The sequence below is a fragment of the Hipposideros armiger genome, unplaced genomic scaffold, assembly GCF_001890085.2.
Source record: "Hipposideros armiger isolate ML-2016 unplaced genomic scaffold, ASM189008v1 scaffold_268, whole genome shotgun sequence".
NCBI lineage: Eukaryota > Metazoa > Chordata > Mammalia > Chiroptera > Hipposideridae > Hipposideros > Hipposideros armiger.
In genome coordinates this window covers 133,442-154,826 of record NW_017731618.1, presented here as the reverse complement: position 1 = coordinate 154,826, position 21,385 = coordinate 133,442, and the positions used below count along the sequence as shown (strand labels likewise).

Sequence of the window (21,385 nt, the reverse complement as noted above, 5' to 3'; positions counted from 1 at the left end):
GGGCTCATTGAAATAAGAGTTTCAATAAGTCGCCAGAAAGACCTCTTCAGCCTCCAGTTCCTCCTGCTCTGTTCTAGAGCGCTGTGTTCTTTCTGTCCTCTTCTCACACCACAAGTATTTTTTCATACCAGTTACATGCTGAGCACCAAATATAACTTTAAAATCAATGAGAGGTCAGGGGAAAAAACTGACTGTCGACCAGCAGATTCTGCCTTCTCCCTAAGAAATAACTCTTGCAAGGAAGAACAAAAAAAGAGGCCCTTTTTTAAAAATCACAATTTGAGGTGAGAAATGATTCCTTTTAAGTTTGACTTGAATGAGCTCTAACCTCTTTGTACTGCATTTTCTAAAGTTCAGGGGTCAAGATCCGTACATTTTTATTTTAATAGCACATCCTCATGACTGTATTTCCTTGCTTTTTAATATAATTTTAGGTTCTGGGCTTAAGTATTTGGAGCTGGCAACTTGAAGGGCTGTGTTGCTAAGAGACTAACTCCTAGGTTGAAAATCAGAAAACCAGGCTTCTGTTTGCACATCTGTTACTGATTGTGTAGGGTTTAGTGGAAACCACGTGTATGTTCTGCACATCCATTTCTTCTGAAAAATTACCTTTCTATCAACTTCACTGCTAAAGGATCAAATGTAAAATCCTATTGTAAAGCAGGAAATTAAAGAATGGCATTCGTAAGAAAAGACAAAATTGGTTTTAAAAATTCCAAGATTACTTTGTATGTGGCATTGTGAGCCATATACCCTGAAGGTTTCCTCTGTGTTTTTGTTTCACAGATTTGTTAAGATATAATTCACATGCCACCCCTCACTCATTCGCCCTGTCCCTAGGCAACCACCAATTTACTTTTTGTCTTCATAAATTTGTCTGTTCTGAAATTTTTCTATTAATGGCATCATACCAAGTGTGATCCTTTGTGACTGGCTTCTTTTGCTTAACATAATGTTTTCAAGGTTCATCATGTGTAGCACGTACTACTTCTTTTTATTGTCAAATAATATTCCATTGTATGAAAATCTATTTTGTCTATCCATCGTCAGTTGATGGACACATGAGTTGTTTCCATCTTAGGTTATTATGAATAATGCTGCTATGAATGTTTGTTTGCAATTTTTTTTAATGTGAACATTCGTTTTCATTTCTCTTGGGCAAACACCTAGCTTTGGAATTTCTGGGTAATGTGGTAAATCTATGTTTAACTTTTTGAGGAAGTGCCAGGCTGTTTTCCAAAGCAGTTGTACCATTTGCCTCCCTCCCAGCAGTGTATGAGGGTTCCAATTTCTCCATAACTTCTCCAACACTTGTTATTTTCTGCCTTTTTAAATTATAGCCACCCAACTGAGTGTGTAGTGGTGTCTAATGGGGGATTTGGGTTGCATTTCCCTGATGACTAATAATGTTGAATATCTTTTCATATCATTATTGGCCATTTGTATATAATCTATTCAGGTCTTTTCATCTGTTTTTAACTCAAGTGTCTTTTTATTACTGAGTTGTAATAGTTACTTTGTGTTTTTTCCAAGTTTCCAAGTCTTGTAGCTCCTGGCACAGTTGATTTGACCTGATGAAGGACAGCATCCTCTTGTCCCCTGCACACCACCTTCTCCCGGGTGTGCATTTTCCAGCACAAAGTCCCTCCATTTGTAAACAAGGGTCCCTATGGGAAATTTAAGCTGGGGTTTCAGTCTAAGCCAAAATTTACTTCTACAGATGAATGAACTTACTTTATGTTGTCAGAAAATAAAAACTATGCAGCCCATTATGATTCCTTTATTTGCAGATGCCAGAGAGCTTGGAGACAATGAATTCACTGCCCCTAGATCTGCTCAACTGAAGTGCATTTTGTTTACTTCAAATAAAATCTGGTTTGTTTTAGAATTAAATGCCTCGTCCCTCATGTATTTTAATCTCTAAATCACCTCAATTCCTTTCAGAAACAGATATTACAAATCTTTGAAAAAAAATGGTGGAAGATGTGAATAAGGGTACTTATAGATCTTTATCTATTAAGGAAAAAAAGTCACTTTTTGTTCCCTTCATGCCATAGAAAATGAGCAGTACCCCTGAGAATAAAGTCTAAAGCTATCTGTAGGGTATTAAGTCATAGAGGTCCAGTTTTCTTCACCACCACCACCAACAAAAAAAAGCCATAAAGTCTTTCTGAATGTGAGAAGGTAAACAGTAGAAGGAGCTTTTGAATTAGTTACAAGTGAGACACAGTAAATTCTATTATCTCCAGTGACCTGGGGCTGCACCTCTCCCCATTATCTGCCAGAGCCTTTTGTTATGTGGAGGTGTCACACAGTGCCCATTCTCTTCCTAATCACAGGTAAGACCTAGGCAAGACTTCAGATTCATACAGATTTTTTTTTTCAGATCGACACACCCCTCCCCTTTCAACAATCATGTATTTAACACTGTCTCTTTCAGTGCCCACTTTCCTCACTAAGTTACTTTTGATCAAGTATTACTTTAGTACGTTATTCAACAACACTCCCAAGCAGAAATATTTTCATTTTCACAGAATATTCTTAAATAGGTGAAAGCTTCCATTACCAAAATAATGCATTTCTCACATTAGACTTGTATTCTTTTAGGAAATAATAATATGCATAAAAACTTGCCTAAATAATGACAACCTGCAAAAAGTTGCCTGAATAGCTTGATCACACTGCACTGTACACCTGAAGCTGATGTTGTATAATATTGTATGTCAACTATAATTGAATATATATATAGTCACGGGATTTCGAGTATAGTGTGGGAGTTGAGTCAATGGAATTGTAATAGATATGTGTGATGTGGGGGGAGGGGCATGGGGCTGCGGATTGGGGGAGGGGAGTTGTCACTTTGAGGGGTAAAAAGTATGACTATTGCACTGTGTTGTACACCTGAAACTAATTTTTAAAAATAAAAATAATAGAAAAGTTCCCTGAATAAAATTTGGTAACTGAGGAGGACCACTCTAGAAATAATCAGGTTTCAATTTTAAAAGATATTCATACTTACCTGGTTTCAATTTTGAACTTGGATCTTTCAGGGATAACATAATGATGCATCATCCATGAAGGAAGGGAAAAGTGAAAATGCAAACAGGCAGGAGTTAAATAAATTAAATAAAATGCATGTGCATTATGGTCCTTACAGTTAGTAGCAATATTTTCAATTGAATTATTATTATTTTACTATAATCATCATCAATATTGTTATCTGATCCTTTGATATCAAAACCACATTCTCACAGTTGACCATCTTTTTTTTCCTTTTTTGGACATTATGATAAAATGAGGATAAATAGATGGATCAGATGAAAGACGTGACAAACCCTCACTTGCACCCCTCTACTATCTTGATGATGTTCAGTGAATTTTGTTTGGAATGCCAAAAATCCCAACCCCCATTTTCTTTGCATTCAGTCAACACTGATGCTCAGAAAAAGACCACTAACGAGAGTTCAAAGTGTGCATAGAGCCTGAGCGTTTCTGAGAAAGTCATTTAGAAAATGTTTCACGGCCTTCATTTTTCACAGAGTAAATATATAAAATACAAAGTTGTAAATAAACTCTGAGTCCTGTGGACAAACCTACTCTTCTTTCTGTATTTCATTCTCCTTTTTCCCTCTCCAATTTGATATTGTAATTGATTTGGCTAACACCCGACATAAATGTGTGAGTGAAAATAACCAGTATCGATGTATCACGTATAGTCCCTTGTGGGAAAAGAATACTGCTTGTAAAGTTAAGGTATTCTCAGTGTGTATGTGTTATGAATCAGACATTTCCATTTTTCTCCTTCCGTTTAATAAATATAACATTCAGCTCCTCTACTGGCTAGGGCAAAGGGTTTTTCATAAAACTCATCAGTACACATAGCTCTTACAAAAGTAACTCTTTATCTCTCAAGTGCTGTAAACAATTTATCACCTCAACATTCAGAATCTTTTATCAGAATTCTAGTTTCCATGACTGTGGAGAATTTTGTCAGTCAGCCTGACAGCATTTTTCTCTATAGCTACAAATATGTCAGGGTAAAAATAATTGCATGTCAACACAAACATCCTGGAATCTTTACATTGATCTCATCTTGTAAAAAAAAAAAATAAATAAATAAATAAACCAACCAACCAAACAAAATTTACTTGAAGTGAGTTTTGAAAACCAACACCTGATTAAAAAAAAAAAGTTTCCCTCTCTGCTACGCCCTTTCATTTGCTTTTGGTCTATTAGCATTTTGTTCACAAAGGACAGCATGCAATATTTAGGTTTTCTGCTGGACAGGATAATAAGTCGTTCATGGATTTCTCAAATTCTCCAGGTTTTATTTTTCAGATTCCATGAAAAGCTACTCTCATTCAGCTATTTGACAAACATTTTCAAATATTTCTACAAAAAATCTCAGGGCATGAATCTTGAAGGGAACATCTCTCTTTTTAAATTCCTCTGTAACCGAAATGCAGGGTTTTACTATTTTCCCATATCTGGAGCAAGAATTTATTCCTTGGACCTAGCAAAAGCCTATGGATGCGTTAGTACCATTGATGGGACAGGAGGCATCTGGAGGCCCCTCTAGTTTAATGATCTTCCCTCCTAGACCATATATACATCCTTAAAATTTTAGGGACTATCAAATTAGACCCCATCTTCTCTGATTTTTTTGTTCGGTAGTTGAAAAAGTAGAGTGTGAATAAAAAGAAGGAAAAAAATCCCCTGTGTATTAATGAGACCTTGTGTCCTCTTGTTAAACATTTGCACTGAGCCTTATGCACAATACCCTCCGTAACCTTTTAAAAAAGGGATTGTACAGTTTGTATTCAGCTCTCATTTCTCTTGACACTTCATCATTGGATGCTCAAGTTTAGGACCCTCAACTGTTCTTTCTCACTTTCTACCGTGCTTATCATTTTTATCTTTTTAGCAGTTTCCTGTACTTTTCCCTCATCATTACAACTCTTGTAAAATGTGGTTATTCTCCTAAATACTAACATGTGATCCTGCTAAAAAATGATTAAGGCACTGATTTGGCTATATTTGCCCAGAGTAGTTAAAGAGTCTTATAGAACAGTTTCCTAGAAATGACTATATGCAAAGCTAAAATGTGTGATTTTAAAATAACTCATTAAATCCACATCATAACATTATGAGATGAAGAGTATTATTATTCCAAATTTCACAAACCAGGAAACTGAGGCACAGAAATACTAAATACTAAATAACTTGCTCTACCATCCATAGCTATTAGGTGGATTTGGACGCAGGCATTCTGGCTTCAGGGGCTGTGCTCTTAACTGCTACCCCCCAGACCACCCTTTCTGATAATACATATAAGAGAGCCCACATGAGTCCCAGCTTTATTTTTGCTGAGCCCTTCCAAGGAGCCTGAAAGGAAAACAGGCCTACAGGACTGCATGAAACGCACAGGAAACATTTTATTAGCTTCCAGAAGGAGAAAAGGGTAGAATAAAAATATTTCAGTAGAAATCCACGGCTCTCCTCAAAGAGCCCACTCTGGCACTCGTGACCCCCCAGTCGTGGTAGCGCCTGTAGTCCCCCGGCCTCAGCAGGTACTGCCGCCCCTGGTAGCTGGGCATCTGGTAGAGGACCCAGTAGCCCTCCAGCACGTTGAAGGAGTGGACCTCATTGAAGTGGAAGCAGTCCTGAAGCAAGGAGCAGTCCTCAGTGAACTCCACCATCTGGCCTCTGTAATTTTCCCTCTCGTAGAGTCTGATCCGGTGGGAGCTGGTCTGTGGATTCGGCAATCAGCCCAGGAGGAAAAGTCAGAAAACCTAGCCTTTAGTAACCAATCGCACACAGACCTGGGTGGATAGGTATGTCTTTATCTTTTCTATATCAAAGGTGAAAAATGAAAAAGACAGCCAGCACCAGGGCCGCTGTGTACATTTGGGTAGGTTGTTCACTGCAAAACTGAAGAGGGCACCATTCATGCAGATCAAGATACAAATGGCGCTCCCTAGAGTTTTCTAGGATCAAAAGCTACACTAAGTATGCATGCACTCTATTTAGTACCATTCTTAAGTAACAACTTTTATATATTTTTTGCTCTCTTCTTCATAGACTTATGGTGCACTGAGATGCTCCTTGAATGACATAAAAATAATTAAATATTTAAGTATAAAAAAGAAAAGATCCCTGGGAACGGGTATCATTCTGAATCTCAACAACATTAGAAGAGGGTAAGGGAGAAGGAAGTTGAATTTCTTTTCCCCCATGTGAGGTCACCGATTGGTGGCAATTCTGGACAAGAGTCCAGACCAGGCAATCCCCTTCCTTTCTGCTTCAAGCCTGCTGCTCTGAAGTCCTGAGAAGCAAGCACCATCATAAAGATTAAGTTCAGGTCGCAGCTGTAATATTGTGCTCCTGCGAATCTGCTTTAGATAATAAACAAAAATGGAAGTTCCAGACCGAGAAGCAGGCCTGTGCAGTCAAGGGACGATAAATTTTAAAGAAGTGGAAAGTTAGGCTGTTTGTCCTCAGCAGATCCTGTCAGTGTGTTTGTGAGTATTTGGTTTTTTTAATCTTCCTTCCCAACAGGTACCCATTGTCTGAATGTCTTCCTTCTTCCACCATTAAAACCTCTTTAGGAAAGGTTCGCATAAGCAATTCATCCTGCAGTATAAAAGATTGCTGATAATGTATCGTCCATGGTGTGTAAAGGACTCACACATGTACGTATTCTGACTTGATCTTCACCACAGCCCGAAACCTGTGGAGCACAGTTATAAGCTTTTTCTTCTTTTGTGAGAAACTAATGACAGAGCTTGCAGTCAGTAATTAGAAGAGTCAGGACTGGAAAGGGGAAGCCAGGTTTTCAGGCTCCTAAAGCCGGTCTGGGTCCTATCGAGGCATTAACCCTCCAAGGAGGTTTCAAACTTCAGGAAAGGGGTACATTTTCCCCAGGAGTCTGTCATAGCCAAATTAGAGAGTCACTAACTGGAATTCCAGGCCGCCGGGGAGTTCGCAGGAGCCATTGGAGTCACATTGTCCGTTACTTGTTTTGCCTAATCAACAGGCAGGGGTTGAGAGACTCTTGATGTTAATAATAATACTTTATATTTGGGGGAAGGGGAGGCCTGCCATGTGCCAGGTACCCTCCTTTCATCCTCATCACAGCTCTATGAATTAGCTACTCTTATTAGCCCCATTTCACAGATGAGGAAAGAGACATAATCTGAGTCACCAGCTTAAGTCCACCTGACAGTAAGGACTTGATCTGTTACTTATTCATCGCCTATTGCATAAACACTCTGAACTAACAGCACGTACTCACTACCTTTTCCCAGTACAGGTGAGTTTAATTTTAACAAAGTAAAAAAAAAAAAATTCCAGTTAGAAGCATTGCATTACTAAAGGAAAAGAGAATATAGTTAGAACCAGTAAAAGGCTACCATCGCATAGGATGAATACTAACTACATCTGGGGCTCTGGTGTGGCTGGAGGGCACAGAAAGACCCGGGGAACTGGACTCACGTGGGGGATGAGGCAGCAGGAGCGGACCGAGTCGCTGAGGCCCATCCACTGCTGGTGGTCCGGGTAGTCGCCGCGCCGCAGGAGGTACTGGCGCCCCGGTAGCTGGGCTGCTCATAAAGCATCCAGCAGCCGCTGTCCACGCGGATGGAGTTGCAGCGGCTGAGGTAGGGCTGCAGGTTGGAGTGGTCACTGCTGCACTCGTAGTGACGGCCCTGGAAGCCCCGGTCCTCCTCGTAGAAGGTGATCTGCAAGGAAGGGAAGGAGAGAGAGGCTCAGAGGCCTGGCCCCACCCCCGTTTGCCGGGGACCCTCCTGGCCTGGGCGCTGGGCTCACCTTCCCCATGGCTGGTTGGCACTGACCGTGCAAGTTCAGTGGATGGGCTGGTGGCGCCGCGGGTCTGTATAGCAGGCTGGCTGCTGCGTTGGCAGGAACAACACAAAAGGGGCCCCGGGGCGAGGGGGTTTCCTCTTTCCCTTGTCTATGTCCTGACTGCGGGGCTGGGTGGGGGACTTATTGTGTTTCCTCTTAAGCTCTCCAGGCCTTTCGAATCGATGACCAAGGTTAAAACTGTCACTTGGTGCCCCTCGGACTTTAAATGAACCCTATTCAGGAAATTGGAACTGAGCAAAGACGTTTAACCGAATCAGTAACTGTAATCAAATATTTTGTCTTTTTAAATTTCAAAATGATCTCATTTTGAGTAACAACACAGGGCAGTGACCAGGTCTGAGGTCAGAAAGGGCTCCGGCGAGAGGAGTTTAGGTCAGAGAGCATTTTCTTGGGGTGAGAAGGTGGAACCTGGGGGCGGGGGACATGAACTTGCCTTCCCCATAGGACATTTAGAGCAGGATGGGATTTCCACCAGGGGACCCTCTCTACCATCCTACCTGCTGCTAAGCGGGTGTAGCAGGTATCACTAACACCTGAGGAAGGATGACAGGGGGTTGGGCCCCCAGGACACCCTGTGTAGGCACCTGGCCTCAGCTCTGCCCCCTGGGACTGGGTGGGACCAGGGACATCTGCAGAGACATCTCCAGGGCTTCAGCTCCTGCCTCTACCCCACAGGCAAGGAAACCCTCGACTTGGGAATTCATGAGGTGACTCACTGGTGATTATTCATCCCACTATAATTATTTACCATGTTTTTTGTCTGTTGATTTTTCTTATTGTTGTTTTGCATCTAGCTGCTGACCAATGCAAGTTGACTTGCAAACATAACAGCGTTTAAATCCCACAATTTTACAAAGCTTCTGCCTCTTCTGCCTTTCCCAGCCCTAGTGGCTCTCTAGTTAAGGCTCTGGCTCCAGAGACTGGAGTCTTTCTTCCTCCCCACTCCACCAAGAACCCAAGGAGCTCCAGAAGCCCCACTCTCTTTAAAGCAGGATTTCTGCACCTCAGCACTATTGTGACATTTTAGGCTGAAAACTCTCTGTTGAGGAGGGCTGTCCTGTACATTGCAGGATTTTTAGCAACACCCCTCTTCTCTACCCATAAGATGCCTGTAGCGCCCCCTTCCTCTCTCCCCAAGTTATGACAACTAAAAATATATTCAGGTATTGCCAAATGTCCCGATGGGTACAAATTCATCTCTTGTTGAAAACCACTGGTCTGAAAGTGCTAGATGTATATCTAACAGTCTCGCCATTAGCCACTCCGCTGCAGAACTGAGGTTTGTAGACTGTGTTTTTGGAACTGCAGGAATTCTTCAGCGGTGCTCTGGGGCCAGCCACTCAGAGAGCTGGTGGAAGAATAAGACTGTCCTGTAAGCCCTGACAGCTGTTTTTATTCTTTTTTTTTTTTTAATGCAAGTGCCTGACTTAACCTTTGATTGTGATGCATCCACTTCAAAGATCTTGACTAAACACGTTGCCAGCCACATGTCTAGGTAAAAAGTCAGGCCCCTACCCTCTTTGTTTTAGAGACCTTGGTTGTTTTTCATAACGAGCATTTAGACCTCCAGTTTTTTCTCTTCTCATGCTTGAAACTCCTGCTCTTTTGTTTTAAAATCACCAATAAAGATTGAATCCATGACACCCCCTTTGATCTCAATAAAAGCAGAACCCCAGCCTTGCACCCTCTTCCTCTCCACCTCTCCACTTCCCCCTCACCTTGCTATGTGGCCTCAGGTGTGCCATGTCATTTCTAGGACCTATAGTTATACGCTTTCCCCCCCCCCAAAGTTTCCTGATGATTATCGCTGGGGGCATCTTGCAATCATAATAAGAACCAAAAGGGCTGGTCCAGCCACAATCTCAGTCACCGATAGGCTGCAAACATCACACAACAGGGGGAGGGCCCCTGATCTGATTCCCCACTTCAACCAGAGCGTTTTCAAATATCTGTTTTATATAAAACCTTAATTGAAAACAGGTTTTATTACTGGATAAAGATAATTTTTAAAAAGTAAATTTTTAGGGCCAGCCGAGTGGCTCAGTTGGTTAAGAGCTCACTCAAGAATGGGAGCTCTGAGCAACAAGGTCGCTGCCCACATGGGCCCCAGCTGAGCTGCCAACAGGTGGCAGGATGGCTCAGCTAAAAAAAATGTAAAAAATAAATAAAAAGTAAATTTTTAAAACCATTGGTTTTCGGTATTGTGACTCTCGTAATGCCCATTAAGATAGAAGTACATTACCTACCAATCACCATAATGAAGGTGTCATTCTTTTACAGATCAGTGTAAATGAGTTTCCAGGACAGCTAGTTAATTCCTGGTGAAAAGATCTTGAGAGAAAAGATCTTGAAATAAATTTTGATGTGATCAAGCCTGGAAACCTTGGATCATGGCACCATGCCAAAGAGAACAAGAATGCGGTGAATACATGGAAAGATCTGGACAACCAGAGTTAGCCTATGAACAGTGGGCTCTGGAAAAGGGGCTCTGGTTAGCTGACAAAGGGAAGGTGGTAAACCTGGGCTTTGACAAATTCACAATCTGGTCTAGAACCTGGTTTCAGTTGGGGGCTCTGTTTTGAAGGTTTCTAAGTGATTCTTTGACGGTGAAATGGTTTCATTTCATGATGAATTTGGGATTTGTTTCTTTATAATCATGGAGAATTAGTTCAGTTATTCATGATGTTTTTTTTTTTTTTTTAATTTCAACTTCACCTTCCATCTTCTAACATGCAAAGCTTAGTGCTGAGTAGACTTCTTCTTAAGGAAAACTTTCCAGGATTCTGGAAATGAATAGCATCAATTTACATTATCTCAGAAATATGGAGAAAGACTTTATGACTCTATGAACAGAAAAAGACATATAATATGGAGACATTGAGCACAGAACTTAGCAGGAACATAATCTGTTTTTATCCTCCCTTCCCCAAATGCTCTACTAAGGCACTTAATTAAGCTTTTCCTCCAAGCTCTTGAGAAAACAACAACAACAACAACAGCAAAACAATCCATTAGAAAATATAGCAGGATGAAACGGGGAATTGGATCACTGTAAAATAAAGCATGTAATACTACGAGTGTTGGCAAGAGAAGGCGAAAACTTGAATCACCAGAGTCTTTTTTATAAAGCCTTATAGCATGTGGCAAAAGGATGTGGCAAGTTTTTTTCCAGCTGACTGTTTTATTATTTGAAACTTTTGATCATTTGATCATTTTGATGATTTTCCCAAGATAAACATCAAATAATGAATTTCCCACTAACTTTCCTGAAGTACTTTTAAGGCATGCTGAGGATAAAATATTTAAAGCCACCAAATTATATTTTGACTCTAAATCACATGCCATACAACAAAATTCTGTAATTGAGTTTGTTTCTGAAAGAGACAGCGACAGTTCCCTAACACTAATCATAGGAAAGTACCAAAGTTCTCAAAGGAGCTAGTTATATAAACACAAAGTGTTATTAGCTTGAATATTTATCACTTGAGGCAGGAATAACTCTGTCCAGCACAACTGTCTTCTATTAAGGCCTTACAAACCATCTGCATATTTAATATGAGGACTATTTGCTTTTAATAAATTTGTAGCGTTCACATTAACAGCAGAAAAGAATTTAAAGGCAATTCATGCTTGATCAGTTTGTGATAACAGTTGTGAAATGCAGACTATACAAAACATGTAAAAAAACCTGCCTTTCGTGTCACCATGCTAAAATAGATGCTAAAAATAAAGGTAAATTTCCAATTTTGAGGCAATAAGAAAAAGAAGAAAGAAGAGGTACATTGCTACATCATATGGATTTTAAGATATTTAGATTATAACTACATCTGTGATTATAATATATTTAATAAAAAAAGAATTCTGACCCCCATGTGGCAGAGGAGAAAATAAAGGCATAATTAAAGTTTAAGATGTTTTTCATTTTAAAATTGACAAACTATTTTATTCTATCCAAAGGATTAAAGTATAATACACTTTAAATATCTGATTTCAAATAATTCAATAAAACCAAGAGAAAAGAAATTTTAAAAAATACTCAGGGAGCAGGATTAGTGAACTTTTTTAATGGAAAAATTTTAGTCATTATCTCTTTTTGCCAAGTAGTCACTGACAGTTAAGCTAGAAACTATAGCAACTGTCTTCTGTGATTTTAGCGAATGTCCACATATGATATCATTGCCTGAAGAGCATCAGGCAGAGGGGAGAGAGGCTCCATTGTCAGGGGTGTGTACTACATACACTAAGCGTCGTTAATCCACCCAGCAGATCTGGCGCTCTAGAATACCATTTCCATTTGTCACCATCAACAGTCGCAAGTGGAATGGAGAATCTCCTGGTCAGGGACCTTAAGCACCTCCCCCTTATACTCTTTTGGAAGTCTGCACATACCATAGTCTAGGGGGCTGATTTTCCCTTTTTAAACTCTTCTGAAGAATTCTGAACTTCCATTGGTGAAACATTTGGTGCCAGGGAACAGTTCCTTGACATTCAAACTCATCTTTTCTATGTTCGGTAGAAAAAGAGCATGTCAATATAGGCCATCTCAGAACTAAAAAGGACTTTCGGAGTCATTTGGGTGAACATCCTCATTTTGCAGATGCGGCCTAGAGAATTTGTATCAGAATCCGGAACAGAACTTAGTTTTCTTTAGTTTTAAGCCAATGCTCCTGCCATTGTGTTATGCTGTCTCCCTATAGCTAAGCAGAGCTCCGAATCTCCTAGTTTGCTTCCATTCATAGTAGGAAAGTCACACATTTATAGGTCTACCATCAACCTTTCAAAAAGTGTCCAGAATGTTCCATTCTACCACTCAACAATATTAGTATTAAAAAAAACTAAAAAAAAAAACAACCAAAAAACAATTCTAGAGAAATGAATCTCCCTAACATCTGTCTACAAACATTTAAGAAAATAAATAAAATGTTTTCTTAAGGAAAGAGAATAACCCGTCAGTATTTCAATTAAGTCAGTCTATTAATGTCACAGCTGTTCTGTTTCACACAAGAGACCAAATAAAAGCTTTACGGTTAACAAAGGAATCTGAAGTTCTAGGGACCCCATATTCTTATCTATATTTCTGGTCCAGAAAATAATCATTGTATTTTCAGTGGGTGCCCCAGTACAAAAAGAGCTTACAGCAGGAAGAAAACTAACACAGCCTTATTGGGTAATACTCAGAACAGGTGAAAGCCTGCACCAGATCTTGTGTTTTGAATAAAACAGACAGTTCCAGGTGTTAGGTATCTTCACATGGCCTTTGAGTGCCTCAGTTTCATTAACTATAAAATGGATATGGTAATAGCTATCAAGAATTGTTAGCAAAATAGACTGCAGATAGAATGCATTTAAACCCAAGAGAAACTTGACTCAAACTAGCATCAATAATGACATTTATCTTTACATAAGTGTAGGGCAGCCTAGAAAAATGCCACCCTTTGGGAAATACCATGCTCTGACTCGCATTAACCTAGATAGATTCTGAAGCATGGGGAATGAAATTACTATGGAACTGGTCTGGAGGTGCATATCATCTTCTTCTTAGTCATATCAATTTTACTGGAGAGGGGTGGATATCTAAGCCCCACCATTGCTCTGTTACAAAAGAGGAAGGTTGGATAACTGCTGGTTTATTATGTCCATTATAAGTGCGGTTATGCCCATTACAAGAGTTAATAACATTCATGGATATTTTAGAAAACATTGATAAATTTAGTTTGACTTTTCCTTGTAGACAGTTCAATGAACATATTAGAGAAATAATATCCTTTCCAAAACATAATGTTACATTTAAATCCTTTAAATGTCAACCTCCCACACAGTGACAGTTACTTATTGTTCTATTGCCTCTTCTTCCAGTATTAATTATTTTTTTCATAAATTTGCTCTGGATGAAAACATTGTACAGATTATAACTTATATTTATTCAATTGAAAATTAGAAAGTAGAATGTAAAATTTTTGTTTTTCCCCAAAGTTGCTTCTCCTTGTCAAATTGTTTTTCCTTGTCAAGCTTAATTGAAAACCTAATAAGAATAAGATAAAAATAAAGTTATCTAAAAGGCACAAGGATGAACCACTATGACAGTAAGCTTAGATTACCTGTAGTTATACAAATAATTTCTGATTAGGGTGGGGCATTGATGAAGTCAATTAGAAAGGATGATGTTCATCCTTTTAGTTGTTTTCCTTAAAAAAACTGTCAGGAAATATTGTCGATGGATGTTTGGAAAATTACATTTGCAACTATAAAAAGCACATATTAAGCAGCTGAAAAAGCAAACTCTGTTCTGCTTGTCCCGGCTTGTAGAACTAGACCACCCACCTGGGCATGTAGGTGGCCTGGACAGGTGACCTGATAGGAGGAGACGGGTCTTAGTGGGCAGCCCAGCACTCCAGGGGTGTATGGATCACCCAGAGGAGGCTCAAATTCAGACCTGCTTTTGTAAATAAAGTTTTGTAAATACATTTTTGTGACTAAAGTTTTACTATTTTCATTTGTTTCCATATTGTCTGTGGCTGCTTTCACCTTATAATGGCAGAGTTGCATAGTTGCAGCAGAGATTATATGGCCAGCAAAGCCTAAAATATTTATTATCTGGTTCTTTAGAGAAGAAAATTTGAAGACCCGTGATCTCAGTTGAGAAAGTTCCACTGATTTTTATATTTTTCCCCTCGTAGGGCATCCCAAAATGGTTTTCGTTGTTGTTGCTATTATATAAAGTATATGTTCTTAGGAAAACAGAGCTCATGCCAATTTAGTGCAATTTTTATAAAAGCTTAGCTTTTGAGGTAGGCCGAACTTGACCCCTAGGGGAGCGCCATCCTTAACAGCCATGGTAACTACAACCTGGGTAATTTTCTTAGCTTGAGCCTCAGTTACCTGGTCTGTAAAATGAGATTAACAGTACTGTTTTAAAGGTCTTTTGTGAAGATGAAATGACATAATCTGTGAAAAGTGCTAGATCTCCCCTCTTTAATTGAAGTGATCCCACCACCCGATCCAGATACACCAAAGGCCCATGACTCCAAATCTCTTGACAATTTCTCACTGTTTGATGGCACATACTTGTGTTTTTTGGGGGTTTTTTTGCTGTCAATTTCTAAATTTTTGCAATTTCTAAGGTGACATTAGTGACACAGAGATAAAGAGCCTTTTTCATAGTGTGGTTGTCAGGCCCTAATGAGCTGGTGGGAGAGAATTTTAACTATTAGCATTTCTGGAAATGTTTGATGGAGAGGGAGGAGAAGTTATTTCTTCAGGGTCTAACCTGATTAACAAGGTGATAGGTTTGAAATCATAGAGGGGTATGTTGCTCTGCTTTCTCTCTGCTTCCCAAGGCACCTAAGTTCCTGGGTTAGTATTATTATTTTTGTATGCATTTTCTTTTTATTAATAGTCTTGCTCATTTCTTAAAAGTTAGGAAACAGAGATATAAATCTTGGATAAGTGTCCCAGAAAGGCAACTTTTTGCAGCAGTGAAGCCAAATTCCTGTTCCACAGAACAGATAAGAATAGTCATTGCCCAAAAAGCTGCTTTATACACTAGCATGTCCAGGCTGAGCCGGAATTTCTACCCAGGAACTAAAGAGGTAGTAGAAAGTCTTCTGTTCCGAGCTGTGCATGACCCTTCAGCAAAAATTGATTGGACCAAATTTCCTAAAGAGCCATCTGGCTAGTGAAGCAATGGTGGAAGGGATTAGAAAATTCTAGCACACAGAAAACAAAAAACAAACAGCAGTGCAGGGACATCACAGCTATCCTGAAATGTTTCAAGGGACATTATTATGTATGTGCCCAACTGCAGAACTGACAACATGAGGAGAAAACAAGGAGTGTGATTTCAGCTGTAAATAGAACTGCCAAATCAGGCTGTCCAGAGCTGGCATGATAGACTATGAGAGAGGGAGTTCTCTTTCAGTAGAGATAAATAAACACATTATGTTTCAACAATCATCATGACAGAATAGATGGGATTTAAGTGTCTGCTAAGTGGCTAGACTACATGACCTTGAAGAACTTCTTGCACTCTGAAATGCTAACATTCAAAAAAGTAATTAACTCAAGAAAACATTTGAACTGCTCCGTGCTAGTTCCACAGAAAGGAGGAAATTGATCCCTATCCTCAAGGGACGTCTAAATGCAGACATCTGCACAGATCCAAGCTTCTAGTGAACTATCAGAACCAAGGAAAAGAACTAAGGCAGCTCTACTATGCATAGAGTTTGGAGTAATTCATTTCACAGAATAAGGTTCTCCACGAGAAGAATACTCTGGGAATTGTGAAGCAGGAGGTAGAAATTCAGGAGAGGCAAGAGAGTCATGACTATACTTCTCCTCAGTGAGGAACACAATGTCATAATTTCAGGGCCAGAAAGTGACTTTGGTGACTCTAAGCTTGGGAAATATTTTGGTCTCCCCCAATTAACAGCACTTATCCCATGGTCTCCAACTTGATATAAAGTTCAAACACAATTTTGTTCCTCAAAATGATGTATACATATATACATGCTAAAAATTAAGAGGTTTCTTTTTAGATTTCTCTGACTGCAGAACTTTCTACAACTTCCTTCTATGTTGAATGGGTGTGTGTGTGTTCCCTTCTTAGCAGCATCCCTAAGCACCATATGATTCCCTGAGCTTTTGTGGGAAAAAGAATAAGTACTAATTATTTTAAATAATTTAGAAAAATAATTGTGTGCTGTAGTCTACTTTTCCTGGCTTATATGAAAGCAAAGTTTATCTCAATACAGGGGATGCAAACTCAGGTCTGTAGTGATCAAGCGCAAAGCACCAATCCATGAAGGGGGCCAGCTGTAGTTCCACAGATGCTGTGCTGCCTGCACTACCAAGCACCTGCCTAGTGACCTTGCCTTTCAAACTCTGTACAGGTCTATATGACCAAACAAAATAGTTCTGAAGGTTGGTTGACTTAAGAGTCATTGGTTTGCAATAAAAATGTTTCTAATACTCATTTCTTCCCAGAAATAAAATGAGAAACTGCCTAGCAAGAAAAATTGGCAAAGGCTCATGAAGGTGGACAAGTAGCAAAACATCCTCAACAAAAATGACCAAGAATTAAGAGGCTAAATGCTCCATTACTGCTTTCCGCATTTAGCTGTTTTACCAGATCATGATCATGAGCTCTAGGCTGTACGGTGATGGACTTGGAGTATTGTAGTAGAAGGGACATGGTGACACGTAGAAACAAAAGCTCCACATGCAAGGTCCTCACATTTACAGATGCTGCTGGAACCCAAAGGGCCTCCCTAAGTGAGCCTAAGCGACATGTGCCAGGCACTTCAGTGTGTTCACATCAGGACCTGGTCTAGAACCCAGTTATCATGCGTCTCAGAATCACTTATTCTTTGATAGTAGAGACTGAAATATCAACTTACTATTCTTTTTGTTTCTCTCATAATGAAACTCCATTTAGGTGAATGAGTCCTATGAACATCATTTATCAACTTGAGTCCACTCCCTTTTGGTCACTCAGAAATACAGCTTCTTTACTGGCAGCTCCTGGGACTTAGAACGTCATTTGGTCTATTGGCAATGGGACTAAGACGTTAAGTAAGAACCAGGTGGCAATTTTGGTGAATGCTAGAAAACAGGGAGATATCGCTTTCTTTTGTTTTTAATTTTTCCTTAATTGCTTTTGATTCATTAGAGCAATAGTACATCACTGATATTTCCACCAGTTACAGGCGACCTCTGGCAATACCTTTAATCCTGACTTCCAACCACTCCTGTGGTCTCTTAGTCAAATGCTATTCAGTCTAACTCCTGGTCAGATTTTCAGTGGTATTAAAATTTATCTCAGGTATGTTCTTTGTTGTCTAAATAAATGATGTGTTTTATCACAGAAACTGATTTGATTAAGTGTTCTTCTTTTTATAAACTCCCGTTGTTAGTTGCAGAATTGCAAGATACAAAAAAAGGCTTTTTGATTTATTGTATATTCCCCCATTTAATTGAGCTAGCCCTTCTTCCAATTTATAATGAAGGTGTGTTTTAGTATTTTGATGAATATTGATTAAATTTTCCTACACCATATGCCAGTAGGTTTTATTATGAAGTTTGTGCTTAAATTTTTAGGCACTATTGTCTCAAAGCATGTAAATTTTCAAAGAACAAAGCTTTTGCCATTATTTAGGTCTGTTATTTCTAGTTGCTACTATTCACTTATTAGTTCTCTGAATGTTCAATGCTTTTCCAAATTATAAGTAAATTTAATACGTATATTAATTTGTCGAGCTGCTGTTTGATATTCAAATTGAGAGCATTCAAAACAGACATTTTTGAGCTGAAAGGGATCTCAAAGATAATCTAATTCAGCTGCAGTATTTCATTAAGGAGAAATCTAAAACAAAGGAAGGAGACATAACTTTTCCAAGGTCTCACCATCAGTGAGTGATAGAATGGGACACCTGACCAGTATTGATCGATTCCTTCTTGGGGAGGTTTGTGACACATCGTGCAAACTCAGCCATAGGCCCTGCCCCTTTGGAGATCACGATTTAAGAAAAACAAAACCCCTGAGAAGCCACTCTGTAGACACATAGCGTATATAGGGGCATGCCCTACACAATTTTTAATTAATTTCTCCAGTGAAGCATAGCCAGGGGCTTATTTCTCTTTTCCTTCTGAAAAACATCAGAAATGCCCAAAATACGATGCTGCCATAAAGCATGCAAGAGGCATAATCCTAAAAAAAAAAGCACATATCTCAAATATCAAATGTGGAGACTTCATATGGATCCTGAGGTTGTCATGGAACTATGTCTTGCAGACCACCAGCTACTGAGAGTCCCTGACCAAGGGCCCAGCTGCTGCTCTGAAATTTATCACTCTGTTTTGTGGAAACCATGCTTTCCATCTGATGACAGAATGCAACATGGAAACTCAAGCAGCCCATTCACGGCAGACGTGGGACTCCTCTGATAAGTGAACTTGGCTTATGGACTTCCCAATGGCCTTGCTGAATTTCCTTAGACTACATGGCAGTGTCAGGGGCTACACGCTAGCATGGGTTCCTTTCTCCCATCTCCCCTCTCATATTTTCTTCACACAGGGTCAGACTTGCTTCAGAGTCTCACAGCTCTCCCAATATTATTTCAGCTCCTTCTCCATCCTCTTTCTCACAGAAATTTCCTCTAGGAAAATCTTTGCACATTTGACTGCTTGGGCTGGAGAGGTATAAGAATTCATTCCAGGATTCCAGAAAAAGACCATTCAGCCCCTTAGATGTTGTTCAGCGTCACTATGCTTTCTCTTTTTTCTAATTTTTACCTCTGTGGAGCAGATAACAACTTCTACCCCATTGGCTTACAGCCCAATGGCCTCCACACCTAACATGCCTCTGCAGTATATACATCATTGGATTTCAATCTTGCTGCACAAGACTGTTTTCCTAGTGGGGCCTTGGTAGTCGGTCCATCTGCCTCCAGGAGAGGATTAGAAGGCTTTTATTGGAAGCAAAGGAAATACTTTTAGGCTTTTCCAAGCTAACAAGCTACCTTCACCATAATTTAGAAAAAAGCAACCACGTTTGATAAACAGGAGCTTTAAACAGATTCGTCTTAATGGACATTTTGGATTTGAAATTATAATAAAAACCTTGGAAGTCAAGCGATAGGAGCAGAGTACAGAGTTAGGATCTCAGAAGCATTTAAATATTCTAATGCGAAGTTTCATTATTTACTAAATAACGGGAATAAGAATGGGTCTCTGAGAGGAGGAAAGAAATGTGTTATAATCAACGTCTGCTTGGTGACTACCTAGAGATGGCCACCGGAGGAGCCATCAGGGAAATGACATTACTGGGTTCCAGAAAAAAATAGAAGCGAGAGGTAATAAGCAGTCTGTGCAATATCAGAACAACCACAGTGGGAAAGTAGTGGCACTCATATCTAATACCCTAAGTTATTACTTGGAAAAAGAGTAAATAAAAGCTTGCCTATGAGATTGAAAAAGGTGCAAAGTGTTAAGAGCCTGCTATCAAAACAGGGGCGAAGTAGCCTCCTATAATCCCAGCTTTCTGCCTTATACTGAAAACATGAATGACATCAGGTCCCTTTGCATTGCCTTTGTGCGACATGCTCTGTATTTTAAAGATCATTATGCTTACAGGGTAATAATTGAATCTGAATTAAAGGAAGCAAAGTAGCTATCGAAGGAAGTAGTTATCATGCAGTCATCAATCCCAAACCCTATTCAACTTTACAGTGAAGAGAATGTTTTTACCTTTTCATAGGCACTTGGTTTTTCCACTGGTCTAGTTTTGCCCCTCATTCACTCAATGACTGGGTTCAATTTACAGGACCTCCCGCTACCCCAGTTTTCTCTTCAGAAAAGTCTTCTTAGGAAAAGTAAGAATGTTTTTTTTGTGTGTTATTTTCTATGAACATAAGAGCTAGGATGGGTCAAAGATATAAGTAATAATAGCAAAGTGGTACTGCTAGACAGTGCTTTAAGGCCTGTATTTGTATTCACTTATATATTCTTCCCAATGACCCTTTAAGATACTGCCACTATGTCCATTTTATAGAAGCAAAAATTGACCCATAAGGAGGTTAAGGAATTTAATCAAAACCACACATTTTGATCATACAGAATCACATCCTTTGTGGCATTCACAAAATGGAGTCAAACTGAGCAATCTGATTCACTGGACCTTGTACCCTTTCCTCCGGGACTCTGCTGCAGCTCATGCTTTCTCATCCTTGTCATTTCTCAAAATATCCCTTTGCTTTAAATTATTTTTCAGTGTTTTTATAAGTGCTGCTTTCCATATGCACTCAAATATTCTCAGTTCTAACCAGACCCCCACCCCCCAAAAAATGTTCATTTGAATCCTCCACCTATATATGGCTGCCCCTATTGCCCACTTTCCTTCAAATATAAAACTCACTGATGATGCCCTCTTCACCTTCTATGTCCACTCTTTTCCTCCTTCCCCACCCATTCTCTTTCTTAACAATCCTGCTCACTGCCTCCTTGAATCTCCCCACCAATACCTACATAGTTTCCTCTGTTTAAAACTATCTGTGACCTACTGCTCACCAAATTCGGGGGATGCATCCTTGCGTGAACTCCTAGCAGCATCTCACACTATGCCCTTTCACCACTCTTCACCCTTCACCCAGAGGTTATTTCATAAGATGACCCCTTCTGGATGTTTTTTTCTTCTTTTTTAATTTTAGTGTTCCTGTTTCCTTTTGCATGCCCTCACTGTGAATGTTTGCAAATACTCTCTTCTTTGCTTTGGGCATGTCTCTCTATAGTTTCATGCTCTGTGCATGTTCTCCTGACTTGATCTTTCCCAAATCTAAATCTCTAGATTAGCTAAATTAGTTACAAATCAACGAGATCAGAATCTTTTAGTAAGGCTGAGCATCATATATTTTGAAAGCTACCCAAGTGATTGTAATGTACAGGCAGGGTTCGGTAGCAGTGACAAAGGTCTACATATTGAGATTTTAAATAAATGTTATTGCTAAGA

The 21,385-nt window shown here is 39.5% G+C and overlaps 1 protein-coding gene across 1 annotated transcript; it reads right to left on the bottom strand.

Annotated features, from left to right (window-relative positions):
- Window positions 1-5,477: 5,477 nt before the first annotated feature.
- On the bottom strand, window positions 5,478-7,981 carry LOC109390433 (gamma-crystallin F-like). The gene is given in 4 exon segments (XM_019656861.1): window positions 5,478-5,750; window positions 7,495-7,586; window positions 7,589-7,739; window positions 7,828-7,981. Coding segments are annotated over 4 exon segments (525 nt in total). The 5' UTR covers window positions 7,837-7,981.
- Between the last annotated feature and the right edge of the window lie 13,404 nt (window positions 7,982-21,385).